The sequence below is a fragment of the Chiloscyllium punctatum genome, chromosome 8 (genome assembly GCF_047496795.1).
Source record: "Chiloscyllium punctatum isolate Juve2018m chromosome 8, sChiPun1.3, whole genome shotgun sequence".
In the NCBI taxonomy this organism is placed as follows: Eukaryota; Metazoa; Chordata; class Chondrichthyes; order Orectolobiformes; family Hemiscylliidae; genus Chiloscyllium; species Chiloscyllium punctatum.
The window spans coordinates 104621967-104638513 of record NC_092746.1 but is presented as its reverse complement, the minus strand read 5'-3'; the positions used below and the strand labels follow the sequence as shown (position 1 = coordinate 104638513).

Below are 16547 nucleotides of genomic sequence, written 5' to 3'. Positions count from 1 at the left end.
CATGCCACAGATCAACTTCTACCCCTTGACTATCCAAAGTTCCTACCATGATAAGCTTCCTGCTTCTCTGATGACACTAAAAAGCAATTCAAGACACTGAGGCTGGTAGCCTCCAAGTAGGTGCAAACTGAGCGAACACCAAAAGAAATAAAGCTATTAGTTATATGATTCATCCTGCTTAAATGCAGGAGATGCTTAAGTGTTCCTACATGTAAAACAAATTGGTCAGTGTCCCTTAGTTCAAAGCCAAGACACAAAGTGACCTTCAAGTTGGACTGACAGCATGTATGATGAGGAGATGAGGCCATTGTTTCTTGTTCCAACAAGTACTCAACCTCTCCTCATTAGACAGCCCTTCCATACTGGGTATGATCCTAGCGAATGTTCTCTGGATTGCCTGCAATGCTGGCAGTATATCTTTCCTTAAGCTAACTGGCCAAAAACTGTCCACAGTACTCCGGTTCTGGTCAGACCAGATCCTTGTATTGTTTAAGCAAACCTTCCCGATGTTTATATTCCATTCCCTTTGAAATAAAGGCCAACAGTCCATTTGCCTTCCCTGTTACTCCTGAAATTAGATGCCAGCTTCTTGTGATTCACAGAAGAAGAATATGGAGTAAGCCACTTATGGCCAAAATGTAGAGAAACGTCTTCATCCAAAAAGACTGGCAAGTCTGAGAAACTCTCTACCATAGAAAGCAGTTGAGGCCAAAAGAGTGAAGACTTTCAAGAAAGAAAAAGTTAGCTCTTAGGGATCAAAGGGTTAACAGGGTACAGAGTTACATGATCAGCCATGAACACGTTGAATAGTGGAGTAGGTTTGAATGGACAAAATGGCCTAATGTCTTCTCCTATTTTCTAATGTTTCTGGGAGGAGAATTCAACAATCTAACGACACTTAGAAAACGAAATGTCCTCAGCTCAGACTTGTAAAGATGATGTCTTGGACTTTATTCCCTAGTCCCACAAGATGTAACATCCTCCCGAATCCCTGCCAAGTACCTTCAGGATCATATCTGTTACAGTAAGATCACTTCCCATTCTTCTGAAATGAAGTGGGTATGGGTCCAATATGTTCAGCCTTTATGCATACAATAAGCCAAACATCTCAGCAATGAGGAGAAAGTGAGGACAGCAGATGCTGGAGATCAGAGCTGAAAAATGTGTTGCTGGAAAAGCGCAGCAAGTCAGGCAGCATCCGATGAGCAGGCGAATCGACGTTTCGGGCATAAGCCCTTCTTCAGGAATGAGGAGGGTGTGCCAAGCAGGCTAAGATAAAAGGTAGAGAGGAGGGACTTGGGGGAGGGGTGTTGGGAATGCGACAGGTGGAAGGAGGTTAAGGTGAGGGTGATAGGCCGGAAAGGGGGTGGGAGCAGAGAGGTCGGGAAGAAGATTGCAGGTCAAGAAGGCGGTGCTGAGTCTGAAGGTTGGGAATTAGAAAAAGGTGGGGGGAGGGAAAATGAGGAAGCTGGAGAAATCTGCATTCATCCCTTGTGGTTGGAGGATTCCTAGGCGGAAGATGAGGCGCTCTTCCTCCAGGCATCGCGTCGTGTTGCCATGGTCTGGCGATGGAGGCGGCCAAGGACCTGCATGTCCTTGGCGGAGTGGGAGGGGGAGTTAAAGTGTTCAGCCATGGGGCTGTTGGGTTGGTTGGTGCGGGTGTCCCAGAGGTGTTCTCTGAAATGTTCACTTTAACTCCCCCTCCCACTCCGCCAAGGACATGCAGGTCCTTGGCCTCCTCCATCGCCAGACCATGGCAACACGATGCGACGCCTGGAGGAAGAGCACCTCATCTTCTGCCTAGGAACCTTCCAACTACAAGGGATGAATGCAGATTTCTCCAGCTTCCTCATTTCCCCTCCCCCCCACCTTTTCTCAATCCCAACCCTCAGATTCAGCACCGCCTTCTTGACCTGTAATCCTCTTCCCGAACGCTCCACTCCCACCCCCCTTCCGGCCTATCACCCTCACCTTAACCTCCTTCCACCTATCGCATTCCCAACACCCCTCCCCCAAGTCCCTCCTCTCTACCTTTTATCTTAGCCTGCTTGGCACACCCTCCTCATTCCTGAAGAAGGGCTTATGCCCGAAACGTCGATTCGCCTGCTCCTCGGATGCTGCCTGACCTGCTGCGCTTTTCCAGCAACACATTTTTCATCTCAGCAATGAGTCAAATTAATCTTCTCCGAACTGTGTCTTACATTCCAAATAAGGAGACCAAAACTGCAAAGTACACCGGATGTAGTATCACCAAAGCCCTATACAGGTGCAGCAAAATCTCCCTCCCTATATATTCCATTCTGTTGCAATATGTAACAATATTGCAGTTGCCTTCTTAATTATTTGCATTTACCGAAGAGATTTTTTCACCTTTCAATAGGAAAAGGTGGCTTTTGAAAAAGATACCAAGCTTACCACCGTGGGCGGCACGGTGGCACAGTGGTTAGCACTGCTGCCTCACAGCGCCAGAGACCCGGGTTCAATTCCCGCCTCAGGCGACTGACTGTGTGGAGTTTGCACGTTCTCCCCGTGTCTGCGTGGGTTTCCTCCGGGTGCTCCGGTTTCCTCCCACACTCCAAAGATGTGCAGGTCAGGTGAATTGGCCATGCTAAATTGCCCGTAGTGTTAGGTAAGGGGTAGATATAGATATAGATGTAGGGGTATAGGTGGGTTACGCTTCGGTGGGGCGGTGTGGACTTGTTGGGCCGAAGGGCCTGTTTCCACACTGTAAGTAATCTAATCTAATCTAATCTAATCTTACAAACCTGAAGTGTTAGTAAATATCGGAACTGCAGTAAATCATTCAGCCCCTCAAGCCTAATCCACCATTCAATATCATGGCTGATCTATGGCCTGACTGCATATTCCTGTCTTTGGCCCACATCCCTTAATGTTTGCTTAACATACGTATATCACATATTTAAAGATTTCTCAAACTATGTAACAGAAATATATATTGAATCAAAGTTGGTCCCAAAACATTGTATCAGTAATTAAATCCAGTTTTTTTTTAAATTGCATTTATACAAAAGTACTTTCCTCAAGAAAAATAATCAAGTTGAAGTACCTTATTTAGCCATTCCACCCGCTCCACATCTGGGAAGTGAACCTGAAACAAGAAAAGGAACATCAGAATAAATCAGCAAGAAAGTAAGCAGAGCATACATACTGGGTGAGGGAGATTGTATGGGATCAAATAAGTAAAAGAATAAGGAACATTTTAGCTCCAAGTGAATAACTGAACACTGAATCTTTGCTCAGAGTTTCTATTTTTAAGAAACAGCTTTTCATGTCTGCAAATAGTACTAAGAATATTCACAACCCTCAGGAACTTCAATATGTCAAATTTCTGCAAATATTTGACCTTTGCTTTATTGCAAAAGTAGTAAAGTTAGTCCTCAATTTATTCTTGAGTCTTCATTCATTTGTGACATGGTGCCAAAATACTGAACTCTGTTTCTAATAAGTGGCAAGTACAGGAAAGAATTTCTTTCCTTCATTGACAAGATCGACGTATCATTACGAAGACTGGCAATTAATCAACATCCTTAATGCCTGAGACAGGCAAAGCCTTCTACTTTCTTCAACAACATCAGTTTGCAAGTAAAGGGTCTCCAGCTGCAGTCAGCTGGATTTTGACCCAGCAACTATGTCGGAACAGTGATATAGGTATGTAATTGGGAAGTGTAGTTTTAGCCACAGAATTTATTTAGCTGGTCTGATTAAAGTTCTAGTCAGTGGCAACCCTCAGAACATTGAGAGAATTCAACAATGGTGAAACCATTAAATGTTCCAGGACGTAGTTTGCTCTCTTGGAGACAGTCTTTGCTTGTGAACGGCGACATTTACTTGCTACAAATCATAAACAAAATCTTGAAGTTATCCAGGACAAGTTGCATGTCAGCACAGCCAGCTTCATTTTCTGTTGAGTCACAAGTTGCAAATAGCATTGAACAGTGTGCAATCTGTAAATCACCTGACTTCTGATCTTATGACAGATGGCTTATCATTGATGAAGACTTTAAAGTTGGAGGGGCAGACATTGCCTGAGGAGCTCCTGAAACAATGCCCTTAGAATTCCAGCAATTTCAGTCCTAACAACCACAACCACAACCACATTCTTTTACGTTAAGTAGGTTTCCAGCCAGTGGAAATGTTTCCACACCACCTCCCCAAAAGATTTGTTGACCGGCTAAGAATTTTCTGGAGCTACATGGTATTACACCCATTAAAAGAACAATTTAATAGAATATAATTATTTATGGTCATTTGTACTTTTATTACAAAATAGTATGCAAAGCATGTAAAGGGTTATCATTCTCCTCTAACATCAGATTCTTTGTCAATCCTCAGTGCTGCAAGGGAGGCCTAAAACAGAGTGATTCTGCCAAAAACCAAAACGGAGCGTCACTGAACAACTGAGAATAGCTTCATGATAGCATCTCAATAGATGTTGGTTACATCTTCCAAAGCCTTACACAGTAAGTGGACAGATTGGTTTGGCCCTGTTTCTTGTGGAGAGGGCATAAATTGGCTCAGTGGTAGTATCACTGGATCAGTATCATCCAAGCTAATGCTCTGCAGACATTAGCTCAAGCAAATAATGGAAATTCAGTTAATAAAAATTTGCAATTGAAAGTGGTCTCAAGATGGTGACCATGACAACCATCCATGTGCCCAACATTCATTGTCAGAAAAAATAAATCCGGTTCATAAATGGCATTTAGTAAAAGGAACCTGCCATCCTTATTCAGCATTGCCTGATGGGAGTCCAGATCCATAGACTCTTGACTGCCCTCAGAAATGGCCTAGCAAGTCACTCATTTTGAAGGTGATCAGGGATGATTGCCAGTGGTGCAAGGATGCACTAAAGCTTGGGGCAGCTGCCACCAAGGCGCCTTGGGGAAAGACCACCATCTAAGATTTTTCTGCCAAAGTTAAATGGGTGTCCATTCAGTTATTGGACACCTTGGTGCCTCAAATGCATGTAAACAGGTCTTCTACAAGTAAGAGATTCTGGATTAGTGGTGCTGGAAGAGCACAGCAGTTCAGGCAGCATCCAAGGAGCTTCGAGATTGAGCTTTTGGGCAAAAACCCTTCAGCAGGAATAAAGGCAGTGAGCCTGAAGCGCGGAGAGATAAGCTAAAGGAGGATGAGGGTGGGGAGAAAGTAGCATAGAGTACAATGGGTGAGTGGGGGAGGGGATGAAGTTGATAGGTCAGGGAGGAGAGGGTGAAGTGGATAGGTGGAAAAGGAGATGGGCGGAAAAGGAGATAGGCAGGTAGGACAAGTCCGGACAAGTCATGGGGACAGTGCTGAGCTGGAAGTTTGGAACTAGGGTGAGGTGGGGGAAGGGGAAATGAGGAAACTGTTGAAGTCCATATTGATGCCCTGGGGTTGAAGTGTGCCAAGGCGGAAGATGAGGCGTTCTTCCTCCAGGCGTCTGGTGGTGAGGGAGCGGCATCACAGGAACTGTAAAACCTGTGTCCACACCACCTCCCTCACCTCTATCCAAGGCCCTAAAGGAGCCTTCCACATCCAAAGTTTTACTTGCACATCCACTAATATCAATTATTGTATCCGTTGCTCCCGAAGCGGTCTCCTCTACATTGGGGATACTGGGCGCCTCCTAGTAGAGCGCTTTAGGGAACATCTCCGGGACACCCGCACCAATCAACCACACCGCCCCATGGCCCAACATTTCAACTCCCCCTCCCACTCTGCTGAGGACATGGAGGTCCTGGGCCTCCTTCACCGCCGCTCCCTCACCACCAGACGCCTGGAGGAAGAACGCCTCATCTTCCGCCTCGGAACACTTCAACCCCAGGGCATCAATATGGACTTCAACAGTTTCCTCATTTCCCCTTCCCCCACCTCACCCTAGTTCCAAACTTCCAGCTCAGCACTGTCCCCATGACTTGTCCGGACTTGTCCTACCTGCCTATCTCCTTTTCCACCTATCCACTCCACCCTCTCCTCCCTGACCTATCGCCTTCATCCCCTCCCCCACTCACCCATTGTACTCTATGCTACTTTCTCCCCACCCCCACCCTCCTTTAGCTTATCTCTCCACGCTTCAGGCTCACTGCCTTTATTCCTGATGAAGGGCTTTTGCCAGAAACGTCGATTTCAAAGCTCCTTGGATGCTGCCTGAACAGCTGTGCTCTTCCAGCACCACTAATCCAGAATCTGGTTTCCAGCATCATTGTTTTTACCTCTACAACTAAGAGATGCCTTTGGTTTGCTTGTTGGATAGAATCAAACTCCAATATTTGGTGGTTTCTTTTTATGCTACTATACAGAACTGAACTGATTAATGACTATGCAAAAAAGATATTTTTATGAATAAAGTATGTTTTTGAAATTTAAAAGAAGTGCCAGTGATCCCACATCTCATGAAGGAAGAAGGTTAAAAAAATTTGGTTCCTATATTTAAAAATTATTTTTTGCTTTCACCAACAATGAATGCTGCAAGTACAGGATTAATATCAGAGATGTAGACAAACAACGTCAGTAAGATCTGATCCGGTGTGGATGAGATTCTAATCTAGCACCTTAAATACTCAGCCATGACAAGATCTCATGTGCATAAGGGGGCTAGAGCAACAACGAATCACTAGCTTGATCCATGGTATAAGGTGTTGATAAAAATGGGATTATATTCTCCAAACTTTTAAAGAATAAAAAGGTCAAAATCTCAGCTCAAACCATGAGCCCATATCCAGTGTAACAATTTTATTTTTCATAAATACAGAAAACAACTATACTTTGGAAAGCAAGGCAATTTGTATCTTTAATTACAGGGTCTAGTTGTTTGTTCTCTAAAATAAGAATGAATGAATAAAAAAAGTCAATCCTGAGATGTTGACATTATTGGCTCAGTCAGCATTTATTGTCATTGCTAATCGCCCAGTGGGTCGTAAAAGTCAGTCATGTTGCTATGGGTCTGGCGTCATACTTCCCTACAGGACACTAATGAACCAGATACATGGTTGCCATCAAGCTAGCTTTTCATACCAGATTTCTTGAAGTTGAATTCAAATTTCATGACTTACGATGGTGGGATGCAAAACCATGCACTCAGAACATTAGCCTGGTGCTCTGTATTACTAAACCAGTGACATTACCACTATGCTGGAGAATCAGTTTAGCTCAGTTGTCTGGATTGTTGGTTTGCAGAGCAGTGGGATGTCAACAGCGTGGGTTCAATTCCCATCTCCGGTTTGAGGACACCATGAAGGACTCTCCTTCTCAACCTCTTCCCTTGCCTGAGGTCTGGTGGCCCTCAGGTTAAATACCACCAGTTGCTTCTAATGAGAGAGCAGCCCCTATGGTCTGGTAAAACTGTGGCGACACAACCAAACCACTATGCCAAGTGCAAAAGATAACCATTTACCTTCTACTGAATATCAATGCACATTAACCTGCATCTGAAACCCATTCTCAGATCCTTAAATCTACTTATTGCAAAACTCAGCAGAAACCTGGTGGCAATTTGCAGATTAGATTAATAGAAAGGTTGTAACACTTGGCATTTGAAAACAAAAGGCTTAAAAAGTTCTTCTGAAGACGACTCCCACTCAGATTTCCAATCTTGGAGTCTGCCAGAAAACAAGTGGGACTACCTGATAAAACACCATGACTAAATGTCAACAAGACCTATTGACCAGTCTTCTTTTTGGAGAAACCATGGAGTTTTTTTTTAAATTCACGAATGCGGTATGGCTGGGCCAGCATTTATCGCCCATCCAAGCTGCCCTTAAGAAAGTCGTAAGGAGCTGCCTTCCTGAATCGCTGCAGTCCATCTGCTATGGGTTTACCCAAAATGAAGTGAAGTGAGAGAAGGAATTCCAGTATTTTGACCCAAAGATACTGAAGAAACAGTTATATACTTCGAGGTTAGGATAGCGAATGGCTTGGAAGGCAACTCTTCAGTGCTGTTATTCCCACATTTCTGCTGCCTTTGTCCTTTCAGATTGAAGTGATTGTGGGTTTGGAAGATGCTATCGAAGGATCTTTGATAAATTTCTGCAGTGCATCTTTTTGATAGTACACACTGCTGTTGCTGAACGTTGGCGGTGGAGTGACTGACCTTTTGTGGATCATAGAATCATACAGTACGCAAACTCTTTGGCCCATCGAGTCTGCACTAAAAACTGAGCCAAATCTAAATTAATGTCACTTTCCAGCAAGTGGCTCATAGCCTTGAACGTTATGGCAATTCAAGTGCTCATTCAAGTACTGTTTGAAAGGTTGAGAGATTTCCTGCCAAAATTACCCTCCCAGGCCGTGCATTCCAGATTCCCACCACCCTCTGGGTTTAAAAATAAAAACTTTTCCTCATATCTCCTAGAAACCTTTTGCTCCTCAGCTGAAATCTATGCCCCTGATCTCTGATCCCTTCCTTAAGGGGAAAATGGTTTTTATTGTTTGGCCTATCTATGCCTCTTAATTTTATACATCTCAATCATGTCCTTCTCAGCCCTAGTCTGCCCAATCTCTCCTCTTAACCAAAACCTCTTAGCCCTGGCAACATCCTAATAAATCTCCTCTGCACCCTTTCCAGTGCAGCCACATGCCTTTTATAATGTGGATTCCAGGCTGCACACAATACTGTAGCTGCAGCCTAACCAATGTTTTTGACATTTCTCAGATAACCTTTCTACTGTTAAATTCTATGCCTTGGCTAACGAAGGCAAGTACACTACATGTTTCTTAACCACTTTATCCTCCTGCTCTGGTACCTTGAGGGACTGGTATACAGTTCCCTCTGTTTCTCGGTGCTCCACAGTCCTACCATTCATAATGGTATTTCCTCACCTTGTTTGCAGTGCCCAAATAGATCACCTCATGTTTATCTAATTGAATTCCATTTGGCACATCTGACTGTCTCTATTCTCCTGTAATCTAAGGCTATATTCCTCACTATTTCATACCCAGAGTAGAGGGGATGCTGCTGGAAAGGCAGCATCTGAGGAGCAGGAGAATCCATGTTTCAGATATAAGGCCTTCATCAGGAATGACTGAGAGGAGGAGAAGAACCTCTTCAAGGTAGGCATCCTTGGAAGAGGCTTCACAGCAGGGTTGAAATCAATGAGAAGGTGAGGATTGCAGATGCTGGAGATCAGAGTCAAGTCTGTGATGCTGGAAAGACGCAGGTCAGGCAGCATCCAAGGATCAGGAGAATCGACATTTTGGGCATTCCTGATGAAGGGCTTATGCCCAAAACATCGATTCTCCTGCTCCGTGGATGCTGACCACACTGTTGACTCTGATCTCCAGCATCTGCAGTCCTCACCTTTCTCCTACTATTTAGCACCCAACCAATTTTTGTATCATCTACAAACTTAATAGTCAACCCTCCAAAATCCAAGTTTAATTCACTTACATAATCCACAAACAGCAAGGCACTTTTCAATCATCACCCTCTCATTCCTGTTGCACAGCCAATTCTAGGTGCAATTTGCAAAATTTCCTTGAATCCCATGGTTCTTACATTTACTTTCAGTATCCCTTGCAGGACCTTATGAAAAGCGTTGAAGTCCAAGTTGACTACATCAAATTGCACTTATTGTAAAAACCGAGATAATGCTTTGAAAAATTCGATTAAGCTTATCAGACATGACCTCCCCTTAACAAAACCATGCTGTCTGTTCTTGATGAATCCCTGCCTCTCCAAACACTGATTCGGTCCCTGAGAATTGTTTCAAATAGTTACTCCACCACGGAGATTAGACTGACTAGCCTGTAGTTTCCTGGTTTATCCCTTGGTCCTTTATTGAATAATGGTGGCACACTAGCCATCCACCAGTCGTCCTCCTGTGGTCAAACAATTTGTTTGAGATGGTAGTCACGTGGCAAGTATTGGCCAGGACACCAGAAAGAATTCCATGTAACCTCCATATTAAACATTTACTATTACAGAATAAACAGAGAGGTATGTGGATTCAGGTTGGTGTACTGTTTATGCTGGAGATCAAAGATATCTTCTGAATTGTTAAAAAATAATTTTCAATGTCACCAACTCTGTACAGACAAAAAACATGCAGCTAAAATGACAACTCAAGACTATTTACTGAGACATTGCAGAAAGTCTGCAATTTGATCAGCTCTTCAGCTTGTTGCTTCTTCAATGATTTGCCTGCCGTGCTGCAGTCTCAAATTTGGACAGTCGTATGAGAGGAAAATCTGATCTTGCCCCTGCAACATGCTGCACAAGTGGACCATTCCGGGAGCTTGCCCACACATACGCTGGCAAAACCAACTGGGGATTTTGTTAACAATTTTGCCTGGTGTTTGTTCTCCCAAAACTAAAGGTTACCTTGCTACCAACAACTTCAACCTCTTTGCATTTTGTTTAACAGGATGGGCAAGTAAAATAGTCATGAACAACTATCAGCAACAGCAACGTGCAAGTTTTTGCGCTCTTCAAAAATTATATTCATCAAATCACATGACTCAGTTTTTTTTTGACTCTCAACTCCTATGGATCAGACTTCAAAGATTCCTGGAGCCTATTCAGATCAATAAAAAGTCAGCCTACACTCTGAATATTTCACAGTCAAATGCTGCAGACCAAAAAAAAAATCAATAAATTTGTCTAATGTCTTTCTGCATTCTGCCCAGCAATATTGTAAAGTAAAATGATTTGAAGGCTGTGAACAGTTTTTGAATTTGGTTTTAAAGGAAAAGTGGGGTATTTTAATCCTGTCCACTCCAGCATATACCAGGAAACTGAGCAGTCTAAATGCTCTTGATCTTCCATTCTAAATTTAAACAGCAACTTCCAGACAGGAGTCAAAGCTGGCTGAGTCTTACTTCAAAAATGCTAATCAGATGCTAATCTATGTAGGGGCTTGTGGCACAGTGGTAAGGTCCATACCTCTGTGCCAGCAGGTCCAGATTAAAGGCCTGCCTGTCCCAGATGTGTGCCATAGCATGACCAAAATGGTTTATTAAATTGGTGACGGCATTTTTCATGAACTCAGGATAATCTGAAACACTTCTGATGAAGGGCTTTTTGCCCGAAACGTCGATTTCGAAGCTCCTTGGATGCTGCCTGAACTGCTGTGCTCTTCCGGCACCACTAATCCAGAATCTGGTTTCCAACATCTGCAGTCACTGTTTTTACCACATTCCCACAAACATCAAGCATAATGATAAAGCTACCAGTGTTCATTGGTTTAATGAATCAGTGTTTGACTGCGTTGGTCTATCCATAGACCCATGCTGACTGTACATAATTGCTGAGGGTTGAATAACTCAGTGGCTGGACAGCTTGCTTGCAATACAGAACAATGCCATTGTGTGCATTCAATTTCTGTTCAATTCCCATTCCAACTACCATGCTTCTCAACCTCTCCCTTCACCTAAGGCTTGGGAACCCTCAGGTTAAAGCATGGCCAGTTGTCTTGCTCTGTCATGGAGGCAGCGGCCCTAAGGCCCAGTCGGACTGCGAAGAATTTACCTTTACTTAATTGCATAACTCACTAGCTCCACCCACAGGATAATTATATCATACAAGTTCAGAAACACCTGGGTTCTGGGTTGAATACAATGGGGCAGAATTTCTACAATTGCTGAAGTGCATGTAGGTACTGTCAATAACCTATTGTAGACTGGGAACAGAAATAAATCAGATACATGAAATATACAATAAAAACATAACAGTGAGCCTCTGAATTGCTAGTCTAGTAATCTCATGCGTGAAACAAGAGCTCAAGTTCTCACCATAGCTGCTAAGGATATTTTGAATTCAACTCAGTCAATTCATAAGTCAGCATAAAAATGTAAATCGGATTATTAATGATCAACCACCATAAAGTCAGGGAAAAAAACCCATCTTGCTCACCAAAGCCCTTCAGAAGAGGAAATCTGCCAACCCACATGCCACAAAAAAAAAACTGCAGATGCTGGAATCCAAAGTAGACAGGCAGGAGGCTAGAAGAACACAGCAAGCTCGGCAGCATCAGAAGGTGGAGAAGTCAATGCATTGGGTGTAACCCTTCTTCAGGGTTGGGGATGGGTGTGGGAGGAGCTGCAGACAAAGGGAGGGGCGAGGTGGCGGGGGGGGTGGTTGGTGAAGTGGGGATGGTGAAGACAGGTAGAGGGCAGACCTGGTTGGTCAACACCACCACAACTCCAGTTACTGGCCCCACCCCCACTCCCAGCTCCACACCCACACCAAATCCCAGCTCCCAGCACTGCCGAGTTTTCACCATCCCTCCAGACCTCCCCTTCACTGAGGACGAACGATCAGTCCTCAGCAAAGGACTCACCTTCAATCCCCTCCGCCCATGCATCAATGAATTTAATACACGCACTGAGGTTGAACACTTCTTCCGCCGCCGCCGCCTCCACCTCCGAGCTTAATTTCACAATCAGGACTCCCACCCACCTTCAGAGGACCCCTTCGCCCGCCTCCAACACACTGCATCCACCTGGACACCTGTGGTGGCCTATTACCTGCCCTGGACCTCTTCATTTCCAACTGCCGCCGGGACATTAACCGCCTCAACCTGTCTAACCTCCCCCCACCGACCCCCAAACCTCTCACCCTCAACGCGCAGCCCTCCAATCCCTCTGCTCCAATCCCGACCTCACCATCAAGCCAGCAGATAAAGAGGGCGCAGTGGTAGTCTGGCGCACTGACCTCTACACCGCTGAAGCCAAACGCCAACTCAAGGACACCTCTTCCTACCGACCCCTCGACCATGACCCCATCCTCCGTCATCAAACCATCATCTCCCAGACCATACAGAACCTAATCACCTCATAGTCCGGGAACCCCGCACTGCCCAGTTCTACCTCCTTCCCAAGATCCACAAGCCTGACCACCCTGGCCGACCCATTGTCTCAGCATGCTCCTGCCCCACTGAACTAATTTCTACCTACCTCGACACTGTCCTATCCCCCCAGTCCAGGAACTCCCCACATACGTTTGAGACACCACCCACACCCTCCACCTCCTCGGAGACTTCCGTTTCCCCGACCCCCAATGCCTCATCTTCATCATGGACATCCAATCCCTCTACACCTCCATCCGCCATGACCAGGGCCTCCAAGCCCACAGTTTCTTCCTCTTCAGACGTCCCCAACAGTACCCTTTCACCAAAACTCATTCATTTGGCTGAACTGGTCCTCACCCTTAATTTCTCCTTTGAATCCTCCCACTTATCTCTCCACCCTTCAGGCTCTCTGCCTGTATTCCTGAAGGGCTTTTGCCCAAAACGTCGATTTTACTGCTCCTTGGATGCTGCCTGAACTGCTGTGCTTTTCCAGCACCTCTCTAATCTAGACTCTGGTTTCCAGCATCTGCAGTCATTATTTTTACCTAATGGAAGGAATGAGGAGAAAGTGAGGGCTGCAGATGCTGGAGATTAGAGCTGAAAATGTGTTTCTGGAAAAGCGCAGCAGGTCAGGCAGCATCCAAGGAACAGGAGAATCGACGTTTCGGGCATAAGCCCTTCTTCAGGAATACAGGCAGAGAGCCTGAAGGGTGGAGAGATAAGTGAGCCTGGCTGGTGGCAGGGAGCAATGGAAGTGAGGGGGAGGGGCTGGGAAGAGTCAGGGGATGGGGAGGGAGGTTATTTGAAAGTGGAGAACTTAATGTTGAGCCCTCCAGGCTGTAGGGTGCCCAGACAGAGGATACGGTGCTGTTCCTTCAATAGGAGCTATGGTTTGTTTTGGAAATGGAAAAGGCCAAGGATGGTCATGTCGGAAAGGGAGTGGTTGGGGAAATTGAAATGGATGGTGACTGGGAGGTCCAATCAGCTTCTGCAGATCCGATTGAGATGTTCAGTGAACCGCTCGCTAAGTTTACATTCGGTCTCCCCGATGTAGAGAAGACAACATCGGGAGCACCTGATGCTGTAAACTAGGTTGGAAGAGAGGCAGATGAACCTCGGTCTCACCTGGAAGGAATGTTTGGGGCCCTAGATGATCAAAGCCATGTCGCTAACTCTTAACTGCTCTCCAAAATGATTGAATCAGACTACTGTATCAAACTGACATTTCATATTTGTACAGAAAAAAAAAAGTGGACGGCAACAGTTGAAAGAAATGCCTCACTAATAGCTTCTCAAGGGCAATTAATCTGAACACTTCCCTGCCAGCAATTCACACATCCCATGAACTAATATGAATAACCCACAATAATCTGCTTCTGAGCTATTATGAAGAAATAAACTTTGCCTGAGACAATTGGAACAACTCTTCCTTGAATAAGTGTTGGTGACAGAGTAATCAGAACCTTGTTTGACAATGTATTGAAAAGATGGCACCTGTCTTACTGTAACACAGCTCAGACTATGCATCCAGAGTGCAGTTTAAACATGCAGCCATTTGACTTGAAGAAAACAGCTGACTCTTAAATAAATAGTTGTGCTTTACATTAAAATATGTCTGTCTTGTGACACACCTACTGGGTGGAAAAAATAAATTTCTTGCATACAAATCTCCCTCAATTTTTTTCTTTTTCTTTCTCTCCACATAGTCATAATTACCAGTAATGTATCTAAGACAATTATGGAGCCACATTAAATATTTTTCATATGGATTTTTCATGTTTTTCATGAGATTTGGGTATCACTGGTTAAACCGGGATTCATTGGTTATTCCCAACTGGTTCACAGCAGAAAGGATACCCTTTTACTCTACGAAGATAAATGGGCTATTAAGAATAGTTCAGTCACTACAGTATGAAAACCAATAAGAGGGTTCTTGTGTTGTAATGATAGGGCAACTATCTGAGCTAGGAGGTTTGGGTTCAAGTCCTACCTGCTTCAGAGGTGTGCTGTAACATCACTCAACAGGTTGATTAGGAAAATACTTGAAAACTAATCAGAACTGAAAAGAGAAAGTAAAATACCAAAAGGAAAAGGTGTGGAGAGGACTGGGGTGCAGGGTGAAATTAAATGAAGCAAACAAAAGGAGATGAGGAACTGGGATAGGAAAATTGAGGAGGAAGAAATGGTCTCAGCGTTAAAAAATTCAGACTAAGCTCATTATAAGTTCATTTTAACATCCCATCTTTCAAGTAGGCAGATTACAGTCTTCCTTTCCAAAAATGAAATTCAACAATTTCAGATCATGACTTTATTTTTTATCTGGATTTCACATCTTCAGTGATAAATGGCAGTGATTCTGCTCTTGCGTTTAGTTTCTATAGGCTCAGTTTTAAACAGCTGTTTCTCCCAAATACCACTCCCCTTTACTTTAGCAACATTATTTTGTAATTTAATAACTTTTGCCTTCAACACTCGCAGGCCCTCCTGTCGTTTTACTTTACCTCATTCCAGGTCTGCAGCTCTTTCCCTGCTTAAAAACTTATTTGAATGCTAACATTTTTCAGATCTGACAAAAGGTCATAAGACTTGAAATGGTAATGGTTTTTCCCTCTGCAAACTCATGGATTTTATTTGGAGCATTTTCTATTTATATTTCAGCTTTCCAACATCTGATTACATTTTGCTTTTGAAGAAGATGCTTCACACAAAGTAGCATGAAAATGCAAGGGAGCATGGAGTGAGATCGAAGTTGGAGGACTGAGGGGTATGAAAGAGGTGATGTGAACAACAATAGATGACAGGGGGTGGAGCCGCCAGCCTTGAGGCACATAAACAAACACTTATGCATGAAAGACAAAGAAACAAGCAGGATAGCACATACCAGAGACAGGGTGTAGACATAGGTCATTATCTCTAGGGTTCAAACCTCCCTCAAAAAAAACCTAAATTCTAATTTTTACTGTTTGAAGCAAGAAGAGAGTTAGTACATTTGGATAATGCACTTGATTAGATTCACGACAGTATGGAAACAGACCCTTTGGCCCAACAAGTCCACACTGACCCTCCAAAGAGTAACCCACCCAGACCCATTCCCCTACTCTATATTTACCCCTGCACCTAACACTATGGGCAATTTAGCATGGTCAATTCACCTAACCTGTACATTTTTGGATTGTGGGAGGAAACCGGAGCACCCAGAGGAAACCCACAGACAGGGGGAGTGTGTGCAAACTCTGCAGAGGCAGTTGCCCGAGGTGGTAATCGAACCTGGGTCCCTGATGCTGTGAGACAGCAGTGCTAACTACCGAGCCACTGTGCCGCCCTGTGCTACAATGTTATCATACAATTTAAAAAGCCTGTCTGTAGCTCTGAATTTCATTACAGGATTTTAAATAAATAATCTAAAGATGAAAATTGTTTAAAGTGACAAAACAATGCCAAACCATTAAAGATAGAACATCAAAATCATGATTTACATGAAACCTAAATTTCTAAGCTTTCACAAATTAATATGGAGGATAAAATTGACATTTCTGATGAAATACCACACATTTAATGCTTGACAAGAAACCTGGTTAAACAGAGATAAGCATATTGAGAACTGCTACACATATTCAATGTCAGTTTCTATTTTATGCTGCAGTGATAAGTGCAAAATACTATGTTATCAAACACTTGCATGCAACATAAGATAAGCTCCATCTATTGCACTGATATAAGCTATCAGAAATAATCATGAACTAAAATAGAAGAGTTCTA

General features: G+C 43.9%; 1 protein-coding gene across 3 annotated transcripts in view; it reads right to left on the bottom strand.

Annotated features, from left to right (window-relative positions):
- Window positions 1–16547, bottom strand: part of esyt2b (extended synaptotagmin-like protein 2b) — a 228597-nt gene that overhangs the window by 145997 nt on the left and 66053 nt on the right. For all 3 annotated transcript variants that reach the window (XM_072576195.1, XM_072576196.1, XM_072576197.1), the window contains exon 2: window positions 3068–3109. In XM_072576195.1, coding sequence (XP_072432296.1) covers window positions 3068–3109 — 42 coding nt within the window. The remainder of the gene's footprint in view (window positions 1–3067; window positions 3110–16547) is intronic.